Source organism: Squalius cephalus (assembly GCF_949319135.1).
Source record: "Squalius cephalus genome assembly, chromosome: 20".
NCBI lineage: Eukaryota > Metazoa > Chordata > Actinopteri > Cypriniformes > Leuciscidae > Squalius > Squalius cephalus.
In genome coordinates, this window is record NC_137141.1 from 24,610,489 (window position 1) to 24,632,805 (window position 22,317).

The 22,317-nt window shown below is 36.2% G+C and overlaps 1 protein-coding gene across 11 annotated transcripts in view; it reads right to left on the reverse strand.

The window, feature by feature from the left end:
• Positions 1-22,317, reverse strand: part of eml1 (EMAP like 1) — a 47,871-nt gene that overhangs the window by 3,028 nt on the left and 22,526 nt on the right. For 3 of the 11 annotated variants that reach the window (XM_079853124.1, XM_079853125.1, XM_079853131.1), the window contains exons 2-18: positions 18,304-18,486; positions 15,462-15,591; positions 11,430-11,564; positions 11,250-11,278; positions 6,534-6,663; positions 5,626-5,775; positions 4,663-4,732; positions 4,347-4,457; positions 4,103-4,198; positions 3,833-3,967; positions 2,728-2,827; positions 2,234-2,385; positions 1,994-2,119; positions 1,039-1,170; positions 767-834; positions 381-469; positions 168-265 (exon numbers count right to left, since the gene is read on the reverse strand). In XM_079853124.1, the coding sequence (XP_079709250.1) occupies positions 168-265; positions 381-469; positions 767-834; positions 1,039-1,170; positions 1,994-2,119; positions 2,234-2,385; positions 2,728-2,827; positions 3,833-3,967; positions 4,103-4,198; positions 4,347-4,457; positions 4,663-4,732; positions 5,626-5,775; positions 6,534-6,663; positions 11,250-11,278; positions 11,430-11,564; positions 15,462-15,591; positions 18,304-18,486 (1,934 nt within the window). Of the gene's footprint in view, positions 1-167; positions 266-380; positions 470-766; positions 835-1,038; positions 1,171-1,993; positions 2,120-2,233; positions 2,386-2,727; positions 2,828-3,832; positions 3,968-4,102; positions 4,199-4,346; positions 4,458-4,662; positions 4,733-5,625; positions 5,776-6,533; positions 6,664-10,061; positions 10,089-11,249; positions 11,279-11,429; positions 11,565-13,441; positions 13,484-15,461; positions 15,592-18,303; positions 18,487-22,317 lie in introns of all 11 variants that reach the window. The other 8 variants (XM_079853128.1, XM_079853123.1, XM_079853133.1 and 5 more) reach the window with 6 other exon arrangements.

Consider the following 22,317-nt stretch of genomic DNA (forward strand, 5'->3'; position numbering starts at 1 on the left):
ATGTAACTGAAAATATAAAACTAAAAGCTAATTCAAAATAATAAATACTATAATAATACTGTAATGTGTTAGAATCAGCTGGTCTATGATCTGATCTATGGTCTATAATAATCTATTACACTCATTAATTATACAAAACAGTTCATATTTTGCATAAACATACTTACTGAGCACTTTCCAACTCTACTGTATTTCTTGCCATTTTCGGCCACGGCATAAATGTAGATGTAGTTGTCATGTGACCCAACTGCAAGGAAATTACCATCTGGAAGGAATAACCGAATCAATTGCAGAGACTTTAATGAGCACTAGTTTCTGGCTAACTTCCTAAAGTTTTCCCAGCCAGCCGTGAAAAAGCTGCTAGAAAAATTAACTCTAACCTGGAGAAAAGCGCATAACCGACAGCTGTTCGTTCCCATCCGTGTGCACCGTGACGAGATCCTTCGATTCAGTATCAAGAACAAGCCACCTGCGCAGATTGATAATGAGTGAAAGGACATTATTAAACACACAGGTCTAAAGAACCTGAAACACAATAAAATGTTAGACTCTTAGATGAGGTCTTCATCCAAAGCCTTTATTAGGGAAAAAGAAAAGGAAATCAAAGACGGCCCAAGAATGCCGCTGGGATGGTATTGTGTTCCTGTGTGGCATTAGCATAATAATAAGTGTTTGGGTCTTTCATGTAACACTCTATTAGACCACTTTCCTGAATTGTAATGATGTGTCAGGGACCCCATCGATGAAAAGAAATGGCTCGCCTCACCTGCCCATCTGAGTTCCTATAGCAACCGTTGCCCCAGAAGGGTGGAAGCCGGCCGACTGAGCGGCGTCCTGTCCATGAGGGAAACACACATACATGCTCAATCAAACATCCTGTCAACACAAATGCGGTTACATCTCAGCCTAAGGAACACCAGAGCTCTTTTCATTATAGTTGTAGTAGTGGCAAGGTTTTCAATAACAAGAAACCGATGTGCAAGCTGTGAGATGACACTATAGTAATGCAAGTGAAGCCTACAGAGGCAGGTCGCTCACCTCCAATGTTTTGGACCAGATGGGCTGATGGGAGCCTGAATCCCACAGGCAGACATGCTTGTCATAGCCACAGGTGAGGAACTGATGCTTCAGCGGATGTACGGTCAGGCCCCATAGCTCATCTGTGTGGCCCTTATAATCAAACAGATGCAAACATTTGGTTTGAATCTCAAAGAAGGTTTCAAACATCAATCATATTCTGTATTAGATCCACAAACCGAGTTACTCTTTTACACTAAAAAAAAATAATTTTCTTTCAACATACCAGGGAATAAATCCGCAGTCAAACTCATTAACTAACATTACTACTAGAAGTGATGCACCGATTTTAATATTCTGTCTGATACTGATAAGCCAATAATTATTTCATGTTATTATTATTTTATATTAAGGCCAGAATACAGACTGAATACAGAAGTATATGCCTAAATCGTTTTACAATAAAACATCAAAAACAAAAGTAAATCGTTTTAAATGCTACAAGTGAATGTAGGCATATTTCAGATATTATAATCTACAGCATGAAAATGGATATTCATTTTGAGATTTGCTAAAGATTACATTTGACAGTTTTATTAAATTATAAAATAATATATTTTATAATTTAATAATTTCAATATACAGTATATATATTTTTTAATATTTAAAGGCATTTATAAGGAATTATAAATGCCTAGTCTTCAATATATATATATCCAATATTGACCAGTATAGACACATTCTTCTCAAAAAAATATTTGAATAAATAATTAGATAGAACTTAAAAAATTGGTTAATAACTATGGTATAATTTATTCAATTAAATATAAGTCTATATTTTATGTATATTAAATATCTTGGAGTACTTCAAAGACCCCAGCGGACATTGGAAAACCATGTTTTTTTTCTCAATTTTATTCTATATCCATAACTATTCATTTACTCTTCGGTATTGTACATATACTGGTAAACTTACCTGGGTGATGGGGATAAACTCTCCATCCAGACTGCCTTGTAGGACATAGTTTTTGGTGGTGCCAATAAGAACCGTTTCTCCCCGTCCTTCAGCCACAGTTCGAATAGGGCCATATAACTCGGGCACCTGAAAGTTACATATCAAATTGGTGGTAAATGATGGATACCTGCTTGAATCTGGTGCTACTATTCAAGCATATAAATGCATACTGCATCAAAATGATATCCAAGTATGCCTTACCTCCACTGTTTGAATATTTTGATAATTTTCATCCCATGAGATGAGTTTACGGTCCTTCCCACCTGAGACCAGAGTCCCATTTCTCAACATGCAAAGTGCAAAGACGCTTGCCTCATGTGCTCCCTGAATGGCCAAGCTAATACGATTAGAACCTGTGAGCCATGACCAGAAAACAAGCATTATATAAACCTGTACTGTAAACCAGCATCAGTATAACAATCAAAGGTGTTCACAGCCTATATGAAAAGAGTCTTATTGATTTGTGTAAAAATGGAGCACAATCTCTTTTATTATCACTAAATAAAGAATGTTTTGTTGGTAGCAGCAGGCTCACCCTTAGATAACACACAGCTGTTATACTGTACAAACAACATTCATAAGTGAATTTCATAAAATACATATTTTACAAAGTTCAATGGAGGTAGGCTTATACAAAACATTCAAATAAATCACTAAATAACTCACTAGTAATAATAAACCTTTTATTCTTTTACCTTTGCCCCACACAAGTATATTTCCACTCGAGTCTCCAGTGATGGCGTCGCCGTTTTCTGAAAAAGTCACACACAATACAAACTTGGGCTTCTCTTGTTTCTGCAAGAAACATAAATATTACTTTATTTTTAAAGCAGAAATGCAATAGATGTATCACACACACACAAAAAAATATGATAATACATGTGTTTTATATATTCTACAACTACACAGTGAAATGTTTGGACACATTTGACTGAATTTATGTTTCTCATGATCTTAAGAGCCTTTAAATCTAAAGGCTTATGCTTGAATGCTGGAAATTAGTTTTGGAGACAAATATAACATTTTTGAAAGAATTTAATACTTTTATTCGCCAAGGCCAAAGACACATTAAATTGATCAAAGGTTAAAGTAAGCACATTTATAATGTATCAAAATATTCATATTTCAAATAAATTCTTCTTGAGAACATTTTTATACATCAAAGAATCCTGAAAAAAAGAAAGGTTTCCACAAAAATATCAAAAAATCATCTTTCAACATTGATGATAATAATAAATGTTTCTTGAGCAGCAAATCAGCATTAGAATGATTTCTGAAGCGTCATGTGACACTGAAGACTGGAGTATTGACTGCTGAATATTCAGCTTTGCCATCACAGGAATAAATTACATTTTAAAATATATGAATATAGAAAACAGTTATTTTAAATTGCAATAATTTTAACAATATTACTGTTACTTGCCGTATTTTTGATCAAATAAATGCAGCCTTGGTGAGCATAAGAGACTTCTTTCAAAAACATGAAACAATCTTATCAATCCCAGACTTTTGAATGGCAGTGTATACATTTCTTAACTAAAGTAAAATTTTAGATCATTTTCGTTTAGTTAATCCCATTATGCACCAGATGAAGCTAAAAATGTTTTAATTGGAACTCCTATACAGTACTTCCATTTGTGTTATTTTATAGTTTTGATGTGTCAAAACATTTGACTGCAAGTGTGCATGATGTTTTACCATATCTAAACATGCATCATGCTATCATTCAGCAAAAAATGAAATTTGAATAAAATAGAAAAGTTTCATTGAATCTGACCACAAAGTCTTAAAGGAGATTACCTCAAAAAGACCCTGTTTTTTCACAAGAGACCCTTTTTCTAATGACCAGAAGTAAAGATGCGACTTTCCACACGTGACAATTATATTAGCATCTGTCGGGTGGAAATCAGCAGCAAAGATTGACTCATTTGAGCACTGTGAGGGCAGAGAAAGAGAAGTTGTAAAGATGTGCATAATAAAAACAATCAGTTTACTTGTGAACTGCCCTTGTTGACATACAAGGTACGCTAACACAAAAGTAGACACTGCTATCAATTATGAAGCACTCACCTTGACTTCAGCTAGTCTTTCTTCCCTCTGCCAGTCCCACACAGAGAGAATGTGGTCATTGGAGTCATCCACAACACACAACCAGCTTCCACCGTTCTGAATGTTTTAAAAGACATTTTTATCACTCTAAAGATCTTATGACAGGTACATTTAAAGAAAAGAAAATACAGAAGTATCACCCACAAATGTAGGCTGTATTTTGCTGTGGCACATGACAACGTTTATTTGGTAACATGTCTCTTACCGACTTGGAGAAGGAGAGGCAGACCAGAGCTCGGTCAAAGAAACCGGTTCCAAGGATGTGCAACGTGTTCAAACTCACAGAGTCCCACACTCGCACGTGAGGAGCCAACTGCTGCCAGACACAGACAGACTCACTGAGCATATTAGACCAATTCAACTTCTATTTAAAGCATGTGGATTTGAGATTGTGATCATGCACATTTGTTATGACAGACTCCTGAGGCGCATCTGATAATTAGGATATAATGCTAGATCAAGCTATTAATGGTTACGAATGACACCGGTTTAAAATATCTGAGCTGAATAACCAATCTTACTTTTCCATCTGAGGATGTGCCAGCCACTTGTCCTGTTGCTATGGTGATTTTATCGGGATGGACAGCGAGGCTGTAGGGGAAGAGAAAAGAGGTTAAAGATGTGGACAGCTGGGACTGTTGAGGAGTGAGGCGATGACACAGCAGTAAGAGGACATCCCACATTCATGTCTCTTGAGTCAATGCCATCACAACACAATGACTTTGAACATTATGAGTCACAGGACCGATCATAAACACAGGAAACCGATCATCTACATTTTAATCACAGGTCTTTGGTTTCTGTTGATGCTTTTCTTGCTCAAGGCCTTTGACTTAGATTAGACATTCTTTAAGTTCCTCTACAGATGAAAAAGTATGAGGTTTTCCGTGTTTAGAACAAAGTCTTCTGACAGTGGTGTGATCAGTTGTGTTGTAGCTGTGTTAGTATTTGAGTAAGTACAATGTAACTACGTCACCTTAAAATAAATTGTAACCTTAATTATTTTATTTTTTTGTTTAAATCTTACTGACCTCTCATGGAGGTTGAATAGTTTTATTAAGAGAAAGTTAAGTGGAAAATAGGATGTTTAAATAGGGAAAGTCCTCAATATGAACCTGACACTTCAATGTTAAATATAGTTGGACTAATTTAATTACATTTTGGCCCGGGTTAACAGACAGGGCTTAGATTAAGCCAGGATTAGGGCTTAGTTTAATTAGGGCATTTAAGTAGCTTTTATAAATGTGCCTTAAAAAAAAACATTACCGGTGTGAATCTTGAGACAAAACAATGGTATAATAATGGATAATAATTTAAGCAGCAGCATGTTCTTTCAACATGGCAGTTTATTAAAATATCTGAGGTGATGAAAATATGTGCAAGTGTAATGTACAAGTCTAATGATCTTACAGAGTGTGACATCAGTGTATGCTATGATGACCACATGGACAATGACATCATACTGATAGAAATGTAAGTCTTACCACTTGATATCATCAGTATGTCCAGTGTAGTGTCTTTGTAGTTGCTCATCCACATTATACAGCACGACAACAGAGGCGATGAAGTAAACCGTTTCCCCCGTCGGGAGCAAGTACAGGTTGGATCGACAGTCGCGGCCCCGGTAACCGTAACTGGGTCATAGTTAAAGTCACCATGAAATCAAAATGGATTTTTTTTAGGGAATATTTAAGTATTTATTATAAATGATTTATCTGTGTACATCATTTTATTTTAAATATTTCTGTTAACTTCCCATCACAGCAATAGCAAACCACAACCATCCAATCAATTCCTTATGTCAAAAATCAAGTCCCGCCCTACATTTTTTCTTGTTTGAGAAGCCATTTCACTCGGTAACGGTAACTTACGTTTCATGGCAATTTTCAGAGCAAAAACTAGTAGATGAGCTTAACAATGAACAAACCTCAGCAATGAAGGGCTTTTTCCGTGAAAACCCTCAGTTATGTCTAACAAAGTCCTTTTCAGGGAATATACCAAATGCATTATGGGTAAGAAGTACAGAAAATATCCTACTCCAACAGGCTGCAGTGCTCAGCTGAGCCAGAGAGAAACAGGGTATGTGATAAGACATTCTTCAAGCTTCAAAATTCAGCAACTTGGAATGAGAATATGGAATTAGTACATCACAGTGAATAATACTTTCTTTTGAGGTCCACGTTCAAGAAGCTTTAAATTATGCGCAGTAATTTTAACATGACTTTGACCTAGAAACCACATCCATCATTTAACTTGTGACATTTTTACAAGCTCATTCTCTGTGCAATAATAAATCAACGGGTAATTCAATCTTACAGCAATGAGCGTTCAATACAAGAATCAATCTAATGCAGCTCCATTTCTATTTCACATGCAGCAAATAAAAGGATACACCCAGTCTAGTTTCAGTTTTTTAGGAGGCAAGTCAGCCTTTGTTTCCAGGCAGTATGTGTCCACCAGGTCTTTGGGCATGTACATGGTGATGGGTCGTCCCTTCAAATACATTTTGACATACCCTTCATCTAGAAAAAGCAACACAGATTTTTAGAGCAAGAAAATGCATGGGTCACCGAAGGATCACTGTGACATCTGACTGAGATAGAATTATGAAGACATATACTACCTTTCAAAAGTTTGGGGCCATTTTAAAAAAAAACAATTAATACTTTTATTAAGCAAGGATTCATTTTAAAGCTTTTAGCATCAAATTCATGCTGTTCTTTTGATCTTTCTATTCATCAAAGAATTCTGAAAAGATGTATAATGGTTTACACAGAAATATTAAGTAACACAACTGTTTTCAGCATTGATAATAAGAAATGTTTCTTGAGCGGCCAATCAGAATATTAGAATGATTCCTGAAGGATCATGTGACACTGAAGACTGGAGTAATGATGTTGAAAATTTAACTTTGCCATCACAGGAATAAATTACATCTTAAAATATGCTATAAAATTGTAATAATAGTCCACACTATTACTGTTCTTGCTGTATTTTTGGTCGAATAAATGCAGCCTTGGTGAGCATAAGAGACTTATTTCAAAAAACATGAAAAAATCTTATTGACCCCAAACTTTGAATGGTAATGTATTTTAAGAGGAGATTAAATGTTAATTCAAGACAAAATAAAAGGATTTTATCCCAAAAGGAGAATTAGAAGGAATTGCAACAGTGTTTAGAATAATATATATTATGTTCTGCAAATAATTAAATAGGTCAGTGAGATTTAAAAGGTAATGATTTGATACATTTTATTACGTACAGTATTTGAGATACAGTCCATTTAAATGTAAAGACAAACATTGCGAAATCAAATGCAGAAGCATGTGAATACAGCAATTTCATGGTTTGGTAAATTAGTAATAGACACAAAATAAAGTCACAGATATGCATGCATGCATGATGGAAAAGGAAATGGACAGTTAATAAAATGCACACTTGAACAAAAGAAATCTATTCAAAAGCAAAAAGACAAAAGTGTGAACATACATGGACAGAAACAACATGAAACTAAACCAAATCAAAGTGTGACAATCAAAACAAAAAGAACGAAACAGAACAAAAGACACATATTAAGATCCTTAACACCTGACTAAGGCTAATATTACAGCTGTTTTGCTTAGTAACAGATTTGAAAATACTGGCTGGGAGATTTGATTGGACTCCTGTAAGAGGGCATATCTGAGGGCGAGTGGACTGACTGAGAAGTACACTTCCTCAGAGGAAGGGTAAACGGAGGGATCTTTCGGCTCCCGAGCCGGGCCGCTCTGTCAGACACAATCTTGGCCTCTGACGGGGTGTTCGCAGACTGCGAGGGCACGGTTGACGTGGATTTGGGGGGTTCGGCGGATCCGGTCCTTTTTGACGGTCGGTGCAGGTAGATCTGCACGGTTACTAGGTGAAGTGGTCAAATTGGACAGGGCAGGTGCAGGAGAGGGTGGAGAGGTGGGATGAAGTATAATCATGATCAGACATGGTCCAACAGATTTAGATTCCACCATACTAACAAGACGACAAGGCTTCCACAATACTAAGAAACCACACTGCAAAACAATCGTTTTCTCAATCAGTATTTTTGTCTTGTTTTACATAAACATCATTAAAGCAAAATCAATTCAGCAAATGATCATTTTCAAACAATATATTTTGAATTAAGAAGTTTATATAATCTTATATTTTTTAATGTTTTAAGCAAACATTGAGCAAGACTTAGAGATATTTATGCTTAAAAAAGTCAATGAGATAAGAAAAATAAACTTTTATAAACTAAAAAAATTAACTCAAAATATATTTTGCAAAAAATATATATTTGTTTTATTCATTTATTTTTCTTACAAATTATGGTCTGGTTTTTAAATATATTTACTTTTTTCTGGAAAGCAAGCCAAAAATGCAGATTGCGAAAATGATTTTTACAGTGCTGATTACAGTGGGTAGGGAAGGTGCATATGACCTATTATCCTAGAGGAAAACCAGAAATACTGGAAACAAACTGAAAAAAATTATTCTGAAGATACATTATTTTAATTTACTTGCCTTACGAGTTTTATTGTGACTATAAAACACAGTGAGTCGTTCAAATTTTGCATCAACATCGAAGACTATAGTTTGGGGAAAATAATTTCCACCTAGTGATGCACATAGATATGCATGTGTCTGACATTTAATTTTAGATTTATGATAAACACCAAACTTCAGTTTCAGAGGGGGAAAAAAATCAGAAGAGCTAGTTGACGCAAGATGATAAATGCCCTTTACGGGACTGAAAGAACAAATATGTGTGCGTGGAGCAAAAAGTGGCATTAAACTATTGGACTAAAAACCATCCAGTGAGCTGCTGTGTGACTGCAGGAAACTGTTGTGTTCCCATGGTGCATGTGGAAAAACAAGTGCCATGAGCAGTGAGCAAAACACCCAGGAGCTGTCAGAGCAGCATCACTCAAGAGTTACCAGCTTGTGTTTTAGCTCCACTGCAATCAAACACAGGTTGGCATCACTCAGAAGGGTGTTACAGAGTGCGCATTAGTTTATTGGGAAGGGTGGCATGTCTGGAGGAAGGTGGGAGCTTCTATCACACACGCATTTGTCTAATCAACCCAGACCTTTACGCAAGACAGCTCTGTGGGAGCCGATTCTGTCATAATATGAAGCCAGAGCTGTCAAAGTCAGCCAGATTACCATACTTTCTAGAATACCAGTTTAAACTGTGTAAAGGGACATTATATGATTCTTACAGCCGAAATGTAAACATATTAGCAACCTGGTTAAGACCCCTTAAAATCACAGGTTTGTGGCAAAAATCATTTAAAAATCTAGTTTAAAACATATGTCAAGTTTTTAAAAATATACTCTTTATATTCATGTTGGATTCATATGGTAAAAAAAAAAACATAACTCTAAAATAAATATTTTCCTTACACCTTACATACATGTGAGTGTGCACATCTTAATTGAGTGTACACATTAAACTAAAGTTTTTAAATACATTTTTCAATGTAAAAGTATTTTGTTTACAAATAACATTAATTTTTAATTCATAAATATTATAATTTTTTTAATGCACAACATGACATTTTACCTCCTGCACTAACCTTGTCTTGTCATAAAAAGCTCAAATTATCTGATATTTTAAGCAATTTATTGGCCTTGACACACAGTCATGAGTCTGCAGGGGCCTCTATGATGTCATTTCCTGTAAACACTGGTTGTTCATGGGGTCTTTATTTAAATCATTTTACAGTATCTGGCACTTCATAAATAATGATTCTCAACTCTACCAGCTGTCATTGCATGTGTAAGCAGAGTTGTAATTGCCTTCTTTAATTGCTGAAGTGATTTAAATAACTTCCCTCTGGCTTCGAGAATCAAGCTGTATCCACAGAGCTGCTCACACAAGGGGCAGTTGACAAACAGTGCCTACCTTTGCAGTGTGTCACACGTCGCATCCCTTTGTGAACGTATAGAGACAGAGACAAACATGTAAGATGGCAGAAGATGGCTCATGGAAAGGCAGATCCCTGTTCATAAGATCCCAGGTTTCCATGTCTGGGTAATTACTCTACAAGCTCCTCCGGGAAAGTCGTTTCATTTGTCAAGCGCTCTATTTAACAAATCTCCACTGGTGTTTGATTAATTTGGTGTACTGTATATTTAACATCTGGAATTGCTGTCTTGATGACTTCAATTAATCACAGTTTTTGGCACAGTTAAATACAGCAACTGGGTCAAATATACAATAAGGAACATGCAAATTCTGCCTTCAGGCAGAGGAGTTAATTTTATTCTGCCTCATAAGGCTGCGCACACTGGACGCTCTGCTTTAAACTGATACCAAATCTAATTGGCTCTGACATTCCCAAGAACTGCTGCTGAATTCCTTTGTATTCTTTAAAAAAATGAAGACTGAACAGCTTCGGACCAAAACTGATGTATAATAGATAAACACAATGACTATAAACGCCTATCGGACCTTGAAAATTTCAAGCTTCTTTTATTTGAAAAAGACCCTGTACTCTACAGAGTTATGTTAATTCCTCTCTCAGTGCAGTTTCTATGCTTATATTACAGTAACAATTTTATATTAACGGAATTATTTATTTTATATATATTATAGTTCTAATTTTGTGAGCAAATGCATAAAAAATATAAATTTGACAAAAATGAAATTTCATAAATATAAAAGCATAAAATATAAGTATACAAACACAAAAATGAGAAACAGTGGAAATGTTTTTGGTAAGAGATGGTGTTACTGATAAAAGAAGAGCAGGTAATTGAACTGCGAAATGAACTGAAAAAAGACTGTACAGCACAATATAGACAGTGAGCTTCATGAGCCATGACTGGAGAGCACAAAGGGAGAAAGCTCTGGGGGAAAAAAAATTCCCTTGATTTTCCCACCTACTAAATGAGCTGCATTGCTGCAAAACAAAAGAACTTCTGGTTGGTCAGCCATTAATTTAGAGTGCTTGACAAGAGTTAGCAAAGTTTGTACTTTTTGGAAAGTCCAGTCAAAAAGAGAAATGACAGCATAACCATTGCTTTGTTTGTGACTGATCCAGTCCTGGTTCATACTCTATCACATGGGAACAGGGCACCTGACTCTTACCTGCGCAGAAAACAGGCTCCCTCTGTTTGCTGCGGGGTGAGAAAGGAAACAAGTCACCCAAATGTGCTTCTCTATGTGTGTGTGCAATGTTTGATTGTATGAGTCATCTTATTCAGTTACCCATTTTAGGTAAAAATTATTTTTTAAATCACATGAATATATATATATAAATTTCCATACTTTTCTGTGGTTTTCTTGCCACTGGAGTTGCTCCCAGTGGAACCAGTGCGTGTTCGATTGCTTTTGGAGTCCACCCCGCTGTCTTTCCTGTTGTTGGGGCCGACGTGCTCGGATGAACTTGTTCTCTTCACAGTGCTATGAATGATAGAACGAGAGATATTAACATCATTTTGGCTCTTACCTAAGAAAAGGCACAACAAAATACCAACACTTGATAATACTAAAATATTCCTAAACTGAAACATTCTAGTGAATGGGAAAATATGGCATTTGCTTTTTTAATACGACACAAAATGTTAGATTTGAAGATACTGCTTGAATTGTTTTAATTTTAGTATTTATTTTAGAATTATTGATATATACATACTCTTCCGTTCAAAAGTTTGGGCCAACAGTAATTTGATGAAAAAGTGAGAAATATTTTTATAAATTAAAATACCAGTTATTGCTGTGATGGCAGATTATCTTTAAGAAATCAGTCTAATATGCTGATTTGATTCTAACTCTATATGTTTGCAAAGTTGTGAATGTAATAAAAATGGAAGTTGCTGCAATCGGGGAACTGTGGCCACTTGAAGCCACTTGCATTACAAAGTGTGCCGACTAAACGCAATAAATGCTGTCATGTCATCTTGCGTTCGGATGCTGGTGTTTGGGAACACAATCATGTAAGACACTTCTGACAGGCTATGAAACATGAAAACATGCCAAATTGTGCGGATATAATTTTTGGTCAAGCTGTCAAGAAATTAAGAACACATGCAAAAACACGAGAGAACCAACAAAATATTTATAACTGATTATGTTCTAGTCAATGTATGCTTACTCCTGTGAGCATTTTGTTTTTCCATGCATTTTTTGCATAGTAAAATAAAACCTGTAGCTGTAGTAATTTCCCCCTTTTTTGCCAAATAATTTTGTCAGATAAATACCCTAACCAAGTTAAGTGTTTTGTTCTTCCCTCGTATTTAAAATTTTTACAAATATAAAATATTTTCCTCATATTTTGATGGTTTAATCGAACTTGTAGGGGTCATTAAAAACAAATCCCCAAACCAATTCCCTCCAGAATATATATAATACTGTACAACAGAATTGAGTAACAAAACGTTTATGCATTTGTGTTAGCGTGCAATATTTCACCTGTCTCTAAATCTCTTTCATGAATCCTAATTTCCCTACAATAGCCTATACCTCAAACAGAAACATTTACACAGACAAAAAGGAAATGGCAATGTAGAGATAATACTGGCAACATCCCAGCCAATTATAACAGAGATTATAATTATAAACTAGGCCTGGTCATCCACAAAGAGGCAGAGCAAACACATATAAGACAAACAAACAAATGAAATTTATTTTATTTGTTTAGTTTTTTTTTCTTTTCTGTGACATGTTCATGCCCTGATTTGCTGTCTTTGTGCATTAGAAAGGAGTGAACTGAGCCTGGGTTCCCTTTAAAACTTGTCAACAAAAGAAAAGACCCCATCAGCAGTCCACTGGTTGCCAGGCTCAAGTCTAATCCAGACTGCAGGGCTAAAGTTCATTTGGCCCAGCCATTGGCGGATGGTGTTATTCCATGTTAAATAAGCTGCAGGATCTTCATGCTTTGTGAGGCTTTTTGTCAATAATGGCACTTCAGGCATACAAGCAAGTGGGTATAGAGTTAGTGTAGAGACTGCACAGGGCTCTCGCTTCAAGGCATGATGGAAATAGAAGCTTTACAGGCTGCATTGAAAGAGTGCCTGAAGAGAAGCTAAGAAAAAAAAAGAAAAAAACACATGTCCAAGCCAAAGAGTGCCCAGTTTCACAAGTATTAAAGCAAAGCTTATCTCCCAGTGCAGTGGTACTTCATGTGGGATCCCCAAAGCACCCTCATAGACTAGGGTTTTAAGCTGTTCATGAATAATGGTTTAAAAACAGACCCTTAAAGCCTTTTTATTCTAAAAATATCAGAAGTCCACAGCACTTTTGAGAAGATTGCGGATCCTTTTGGCAAAAAAAACTCTCACCTGCAGGGTGGCCTTAGAAGAAACCTGGGCAGATGGGACAGACTAGAACATGCAACAGATAGGAAGAAGGGGAGGGGACAGGGGAGAGAAAGGTCGCACAGGATGACAAATACATGTGACAGACAGTTGACACTAACAAACAAAGACAAGCAGGGGTCATCAGCTGGGTTGTATCTCATAATAACAAACGTCTGTTTATTCATTAATTAGTCTGCATGATGTGTACTTCAACAAAGAAACACTGGTGCTGCATAGCTGGAAAGTTCACGAGAGTGACTGTTTCATGAATATCAACCCTTATTGTAATTTAGATTTTTATAGTGACAAGAAAACATAATTGCAGAAGTATTTTTAACCTAGTGAATATCATTAAATCCGAATTGGCTTATGGATTTTAGAAATACAAATTATCTAATTATTATTCGTGGATTCCTGATGTCATTCTAAAAACATTACACTTAATTAAAACAATGTTATTTGTTATTTCACATTGTGAAATAATATATTACCATTCAAAAGTTTGGGGCCAGATTTCTTTTTAAAATAAATTGATACTTTTATTTAGCAAGGAAGCATTAAAATAATCAAAAGTGACAGTAAAGACATTTATAGTGTTACAAAGGATTTCTATTTCAAATAAATGCTCTTCTTTTTAACTTTCTATTCATCAAAGAATCTTGAAAAAAAAAAGGAAAGTTTCTCTATCTGCTAATTTGAACTTGTTCTTTGTCATCTGAAACCTAGTTGCACTGCATTGCTTCCTACATCACTGACGACTCACTTGAGAACAGGTTTTCTTTCAGGTTTTGTGTTTCTGATAAAGACGTAAGCTGACCTTTATAAGACAAAACCATGCACTGTTATCTTTGTATTTGCATGCACTGGATGAATGTCTATTATAATACTGAAAGCTGATCCAGCACTGTACAGCAAAACAATGCAGACAATTTCATCTCCACTATAGAGTGAAAAGACTGCGAATGATTTTAACAATTTTATCTTTACTTCTAAATTAATAAAGGAGATTAAGCCTTCAGTCATTTATGGTTTAACCAGGCAAAGATAACACATTTATTTGTTGTCTGACCAATGATGAATTGACTAGATGAATTGATCTGATACAGACAGACAGACAGACATACAGAGGGGTCTGACAAACACCACATTTAAAATATGGAGGGATGCACCAATATGAACATTTTGGCCGATACCGATAAACGATAATTCTTTATATTTGAAAGCCGATAACCGATATATTATATTATTATATACTGATATATAGTCCCAAGCACACAGTTATGATGACTTTCGCAGCACATTTTCCTTTTTTGAAGTGATTCCAATCATATTTCAAGCCATTCAAAACCATTGTGGTGAACAGAGCACACCTGAAGAGTCTCAGCTGAAGGAAATAATCAATTATTTATCGGCTTTAAATTTATCGGCCCAATATTGGTAACGATAACGATAACATAAAAAAAGGACATATATCGGCCAATACCGATATGCTAGCCGATATATCTTTTATCCCTAAAATATGAACTGATTTCAAAACAGTAGGCATCATACACTTGCTGACTTTATAAAATAGTTACAGAGAAAAGCTAGGCATCATATACAAAACAACTGAGGGTCACACACACACACATACACACACATTTTCAAGTCGTTCCGAACACAACAAACTCACGCAGAAACAAGCGCCTCGCTTCTAGGAGACTTGTGACAATTGAAAACAATGTTCTAAAATCGGCTCAAAATATCAAACAAAAAGTCTGAAGCTAAAAAAAGTCTGTGCCCATATTAAGTGATTTTCTGTGGAATCTGTCAACTCTGATCTGCACAGGTCAAAGTAAATCTGCTTAACATCACCCACTCACAAGGTGCATGAAATAAATCACCTGAACAACAACGAAGAGGGAACCAGCAGCACTTGTGGAGCACTGCCTCTGACTTTCATCTACACTGCAAATTTGGACAAAAATCTGGACAAAATGTATTCCAGCCTTTAGTCTCTTACCTTTTGGTTGCTGGTGAGTTGTTGTCCTTCTTGGAGCTGGAGGGTGATGGCAGTGTGCCACCCTTCTTCGACATGCCAGTACCATTATTGACCGTGGGTCTCAGGGGCAGGGCTGCAATCATTGGTCTAGCTAAAAGATGAAAAGACACATGGACAGAATTACACATAATGTAGCACTGCAGTCAGATGTTCATTGTCTGTTGTTTCTGTTCTTTTTGTAAACTAGCACCAGTTTATGTCAAGCTTTTAATAGCTAACTTTACATTCTCAAAGGCCCCATGAAATTGCTTAACAAGGACAAGTGTTTTTTCCCGGTGTCCTGTGTGAGAAATATTTCCTATTGAAACAGGAAGTTTGGGCGGGACATATAGAGGGACTAGTCCCTTTTGTTTTAAATGACCAATAGGCTTAATCACGTCATAGCCATGAACAATCATTTGATACTTTCTAGTCACTTGAATGTGGTATTAGGGAAGGGACATTCTCATTCTAGAGAGCATCTGATTGGACAAAAATCTGTGAAGTGCAGGATGAGTCATCAATATTCTTGCTCTGTTGTCCCAAATTAATTTTGAGTTTTCATTTTAATTGAGCTTTAAAATGAATTAAATTATTTTATATATACACTACCATTCGAATGTTTGGGGTCAGTAAGATTTTTTTTAAATGTGTTTTTGAGTATGATGATTTAGTACTAAATAAACTTTTCTTATTATCAATGTTGAAAAAAGTCGTGCTGCTTAATATTTTTGTAGAAACTGATTTTTTCAGTTCAAAAGAACACCATTTAATAAAAATAGACATCTTTTGTAACATTATTATTGTGTTTACTGACACTTTTGATCAATTTAATGCATAACCTGAATAACCGTTAATTAACCATAAATTTCTTAACAAAAAAAAATCTTACTGATTCCAAACTTATGAATGGTAGTGTATATATTAAATAATTAATGGACCTCACAGTAAACATTTCCAGATGTTAAATTCAATCAATTTAGGAAGAACCAGAATAGAACAAGAATTCCAGAGTAGGTTTTTTCTTGCTTCCTCGTACTGTCCTGCAAGAGGTTGAGCCATGAATAGATAGACCCCATTAAAATCCAGTTGTGGTTCACAAAAGTCTTACTTACTTAATAGTGCATCCACACCTGCAGTCTAACTGCTGATGGCATAGACTTTAGAGAGCCTTTATTTACTTGGTCCTATGAGTTTGCATTATTAAATATTCATCACAGCAGAGCTGCTTGAATGTGTGATGAATGTGTAGGCAGCGACACAGAGATAGTTGAAAAAAGAAAAGAAAGAATGAGGCAAAAGTGCAAGTGAGAAATAGAGGAGAATTTTTAGTTTCAAAGACATCAGCCTGCATGGTGCATGAAGGATTTTGCAGAAGCAAAGCATGACTCATCTTGCACACACTTCAAACAGGCAGAGGAACAAATAAACTGAACATGAGCTAGGCAAAGTACAACTTAACTAAGCGTTTCTTTAACGGTTTAATGGATGAGTCTTGGACTCCAAGTTGACAGTTGGTAGCAAAAAAACACAGTCTGGCTAATTAGTGTCTGACACCAAAGCAGAAGTGTGTTTCAAACCTTTGAGGCGGTAAAGACATGTGACTCTAAGTATCCAGTTTATCCTACAGTTCAAAGGATTATGTGGATGTAGGAAAGCTTTGTTAAACAATCACCAACAAATCTATACTCTATAAGTCTATAAGAGCCATAAGACCAAAATTGAGCTCATTCTAGGATCATTTTATTTTGAGAGATATTAAAATATGGATGTGGTAGATTGTCAATTGAGCATTAAATGTAATCAGGACTGGAATGTTTGTTAAGCACACTATCAAGCATCTTATAGTGTTAATCTCATTTAACTCACAAGAACACTAGACATACGTATGTGAGCCAAGACTTTGTCACACATGCTGTGAAATACATGTGACATTAGGGATGCACAATATATCAATGATCATAAAAGTATCCGCCAATATTTGTGTTTTTTAATTATCTGATAAGGTTGTTTTAAAGTTTTAAAAGTATTTTTACCATTTATTTTTCTACTGTATATTATGATGATTTTATCCATGATTTCAATTATGTGAAATCATAATTCACTCACTTAAAGTCCACTGAAATATGAAAACTTTGTCATTATTTGAGTCACTTAAATACTTACATTGTATAATATTACGTAAATAAACATCAGACTGAAAATTACCTTATCTGCTTTGCATATTAATAAACACTTAATAAGTTCACCAACATGCCTTAATAACAAACAAATACCAAAATGAATGTGATTAAGATTTAAAATAAAAGATTATGGACTATCAATATCAGCCAAAATGGCTATATCAGTGCATTCTTAAGTGAAATAAAACTAATATAAAGTCCTCAGTGTTCATGCATTTTGAAGCATGGTGAAGAACAGTTCCAGTGTCGTAACTGAAACACAAGCCCCACTCCCTACCTGGCTTCCCAACACTCCTGTCAGAGGAGGGAGAGTCTCTCCTCACTGCTGCTTCTAAACACGTTCACAGTATGAGAGAACAGTTGAAGGCAGGGAACAGGAGGATAGGAAAGTAGAGAAGATAAACGAAGAGCAACATGAGAGAAAACTGCAGCCGGAGCATGGATGGGATGGAGATGAAAACAAGAAATGGCACACAGGTGGTTCTATAGAGAACTGTTTTCCAGTGAGGCTTAAAGCAAACACTGAACACTTTCTAGCAAATCAGGTGAGATAAAATGCAAAGCTGAAATAAACAAACAGCACAGTGTGGAAACTCTAGGACTTTCCACCAGATTAGGTGACAAAGGGTCCAGTCTGGTACCTTTGGTTGGTCCTTTCCTGCTGAGCATGGCCTGCTGCTCCTCTGAGGTGTTCAGCCTCCTCACCACGTCAGCCAACGCCGACTTGAGCAGCTGAATCTCATCCTCCTGCATCTGAACCCGCTGCTCCAGAGAGGCGATCCGGTCCGTCACCTCCATACTGCTCGCTGCCGAGGCACTGTCATCTATAACACATACAAAAAAAAAACTCTAACATTTGGAAAAGCAATGTTATAAATAAATTAAAAAATGATGTGCACGGATATCATTTATGATTGAATAAGATTTGGTTTCATGGATTTCAATTTTGATTTCATGGTGACTTTAAAAACGAAGGTGTGTTGCTTTGAGGCGCCACAGGATCATAATGAATAATAAACAAATGAATTAATAAATGAATAATGGTTAATAAAATATAATGTGGGTCCCCAGAGCCCAGTTTGAAAACCTTTGCTTTGAAACACCAGTACATAGTATAATGGTAACACTTTACAATAAGGTTTCATTAGTTAACTACTTTAGTTAACATGAACTAAGAATGAACAATACTTGTACAGCATTTATTCATCTTAGTTAATGCTAATTTCAACATGCACTAATACATTATTCAAATCAATATTAGTTAATGCACTGTGAACTAACATGAAAGGGTTCACGAATGGCATTAGGCTAATTAAAACCTAAATGTTAAAGAAAAGCTACAAATGTCAACCAAAGCAGACATCACACATCCCAAATGATTAATAATCAAGTCTATTCCATTTCTACCATTGGTGACCATCAAATTTTAAGCCAAAAGCCTCATCCAGCAGAGTGCTTTTGAAAGAGTCAGTGAAGGCTTAACATCTTCATCACATATAAACATGCTGACTGATGTTTTTGTAGCACCCTTCTCTAACGGCTGCTGACCCTGAAAACGTACTCGGTTACTAACGTAACCTCGGTTATGGGCGGGGCTATCCTTCTATATAAGCGTGCATTCTGCCATAGGGAATCAGGTTAATTCGACTGAAACGACAAACGCCAACACGTGCAGCATGAAAGCACGGCTGGTGATGCAGTACTCATTACCGTTATCTCAGGGAGCCGAGGTTATGTTAGTAACCGAGTAAGATGCAAGGTGTGTCACTAGATGCAATGGGAACCCAGTCCAATCGCACCGTGCTTAGAACAGCGAAACGACAAATGTTCTGAGGCCCTGGCCCAGGGCGTACGAGTAAGGGCCCAAGGGTGCCAAGGCTCTCTCTCTCTCTCTCTCTTTCTCTCTCTCTCTCTCTCTTTCTCTCTCTCTCTCTCTCTCTCTCTACCTCACACACACACACACACACATAAAATAGCAGATAGCTGTTTGCTAAGTGATTAGACAGCTTTGTAAAATCAGTGGTATGAAACATTAATGAAAACTAGAGCTTTCAACCCTTCCCTGAGAATAACATCTCCATTAATTATACACAGAGAGGAAGCAGCTGGTAATTAAACCAATAAAAAAAAGTTCTAAAACGGAACTGTGTTGTTTTTTATATATTTAAAAGGAAGCCATTCAGGGTGCTTTATTTTTTTAAATCTACATCTTTACATCGGTTGGAATCTTATTCTTTGCACATTATTTTTAATGTCGTTTTACGTCAGATTGGTACCAGGAAAATGTGAATTATTAATGTGTATTATGTGTATTAATGTGTATATGTGTATTATTAAATTAACAATACTGTTTCTTGTTTCCTTAATACCTTATGCATTAAATAATGTTAACAAATTGAACCTTGTTGTAAAGTGTTACCAGCATTTGCTTAATAACAATTTACACTAAAAAGTCTTGGTTTTGAATTAACACTTAGTAATAGTGTTTAAAGGATGAATTCATAGCGAGTGTGACCTGAATTATAAAAATGCAAACTATGAGACATATTAGCCTGAGTAATTGGCAGATGGGAAGCTTCAGGCAAAATAAAAAAAATGGATAGTTTTGAAACTGAAATTTAGATAAGTACCTTCCACGGCAAACATTAAATCACTCAAAGTTTCCTTACCCCAGCTGAGCTGTATAATTATACACTAACACACATACACACACATCAGCTTGGTGCATTTAATGGCCTCCAGCCATTTCACTTAAAATTCAGTTGCTCGCTCTGCAAAAATGATCATAGTCATTAATGTTCAGCGGTGATTAATCGCCTCCTGAAGATAAGCCTCTTTATGCAACACTATTTCACCCAGTCAGGCTATTCAGATAACCCTTAGATTTATACTTACCTGCACAAACGTGCACACCTTACCCCTGTGTATTGGGAAAACTATCTCAATTTCCCAACATTCAAAAGGTTTCTGTTGCTGGATCACTGAGAGCTTTGTTAATCACTGCACTAAAGCTTTTTATGAGTGCATTATGAACAAAGGAACATACAATGTGAATCCCTATCCTACTCACACACACACACACATGCATCAACCGCAAGACAGAACCTAATAAAAAATGACTACTAATAATTAGAGCCGCAAATCATGCTGTTTGCATAGAAATTGCCTCTTTGATGGATGAAATTAATCACTGATTGAAGCCTTCCCATGGCTTCGTCTTTTCAAAAGCTCCATGGGGAGTTATTCGGTCTTTTCTCCAAGCACAAACCCAGTTTGCAATTGTTCTGAAGCCACTGGTGGCATAATGCTAGTAACCAGCACAATAAATGACTGTCACATCTGCTCAAAGCCTAAAAGAGCTTCCCGTACATTTGACAATTGCACAAAATAATCCTGCACTCTACAAAATCGCACCTGTACGGTCAGTGTAAACACACACTTAAACACGTATTTAATTATATTGCTTGTAAACGCTAATGCTCTCCAGTGAACTTCTCAGCTACGCATGACTGCAGGTGAGCATCAGGGAGCGTGCGCTTCGACCACATTAAAAAGCATTAGCGGGAATATATCAGTGCAGCATGAACGGACACAAATTGCAATTCTTGTTGCTGTTCTTTCTGTAAAAACAGCAGGATTGGCAGGCATCCGTATCTCCTAATGTGTTTCAGAAATCAAATTAACTGCTAAGATTGAGGATGCACTTCCCTTGCCATTGTCTCTGTATCTCGGTCTTTCTCCCACTTCCTCTGAATTCAATCTTGTTTTGTTTCATTGTGATTGGATTGGACAACGGCCCATCTCTAGCTTCATGTTCCACTGGAAATGACTGTGTTCATTAGATACCGCATCACTATCCTAGCTAGATCTCCTCCAAACTTCTGCTAGTTAAATTCCCAACACTGAACAGCTCATCTTGAACTATTATCTGGTGATTATAGAAGAACACACCAAAAAACTAAAAAGTTAAAAAAGAAGAGTTTATGCACTGAACATTTTGAGAAAAACAGCAAATTCCAGTAGGATTCTTTTCAGTCAGATCTTTTAAAGTGCCCCTTTTTCAAATATTACCTTTCTTGCAGTGAGAAATTTAGCTGTTTGTGACTGTAAAAGGTCTGCAAAGTTTTAAAGATCAAAGCGCACAACAAATAAAGTTATTGTCTCCTAAAAGAAAAATGAGTCGTCAGTAATTCCAGTCTCACTTCCTGTTACAAACCTTCGTCAATGTAACAAATTTGCATAATGCCAGCCTATGGTCTTCATTGGCTGCCCGAGAACGACGTCTACTTTGACCCGCCCTCAAGTACTGAAGTTGCCTGGAAGAGTTTGGTTCGTGTTGTCGACTGTTTTCAGTGCTGCGAATCTACTAGGATAAGTAATCCATCGGTCATATCACTATCAACTGACAAATGTCCTATCTTGTAAAATGTAGTAGCCCACTGCCGCTTCCTATACACAGAGTACACGCGATTGCAAATCTGAAAGTGATTTCAATACCCCGCATATAGATAGCGGCTCACTGATGCCCGCAAATTATAGGCCTCTACACAGAGTATCACGAATTCAAAAGCAAAGGTGAAAAACAATTGTAAATTCAAAATACAGACATGGTAATAGGTGTTTCGTTTCCGATGTGCTGTAAACAGGGGAAAAGA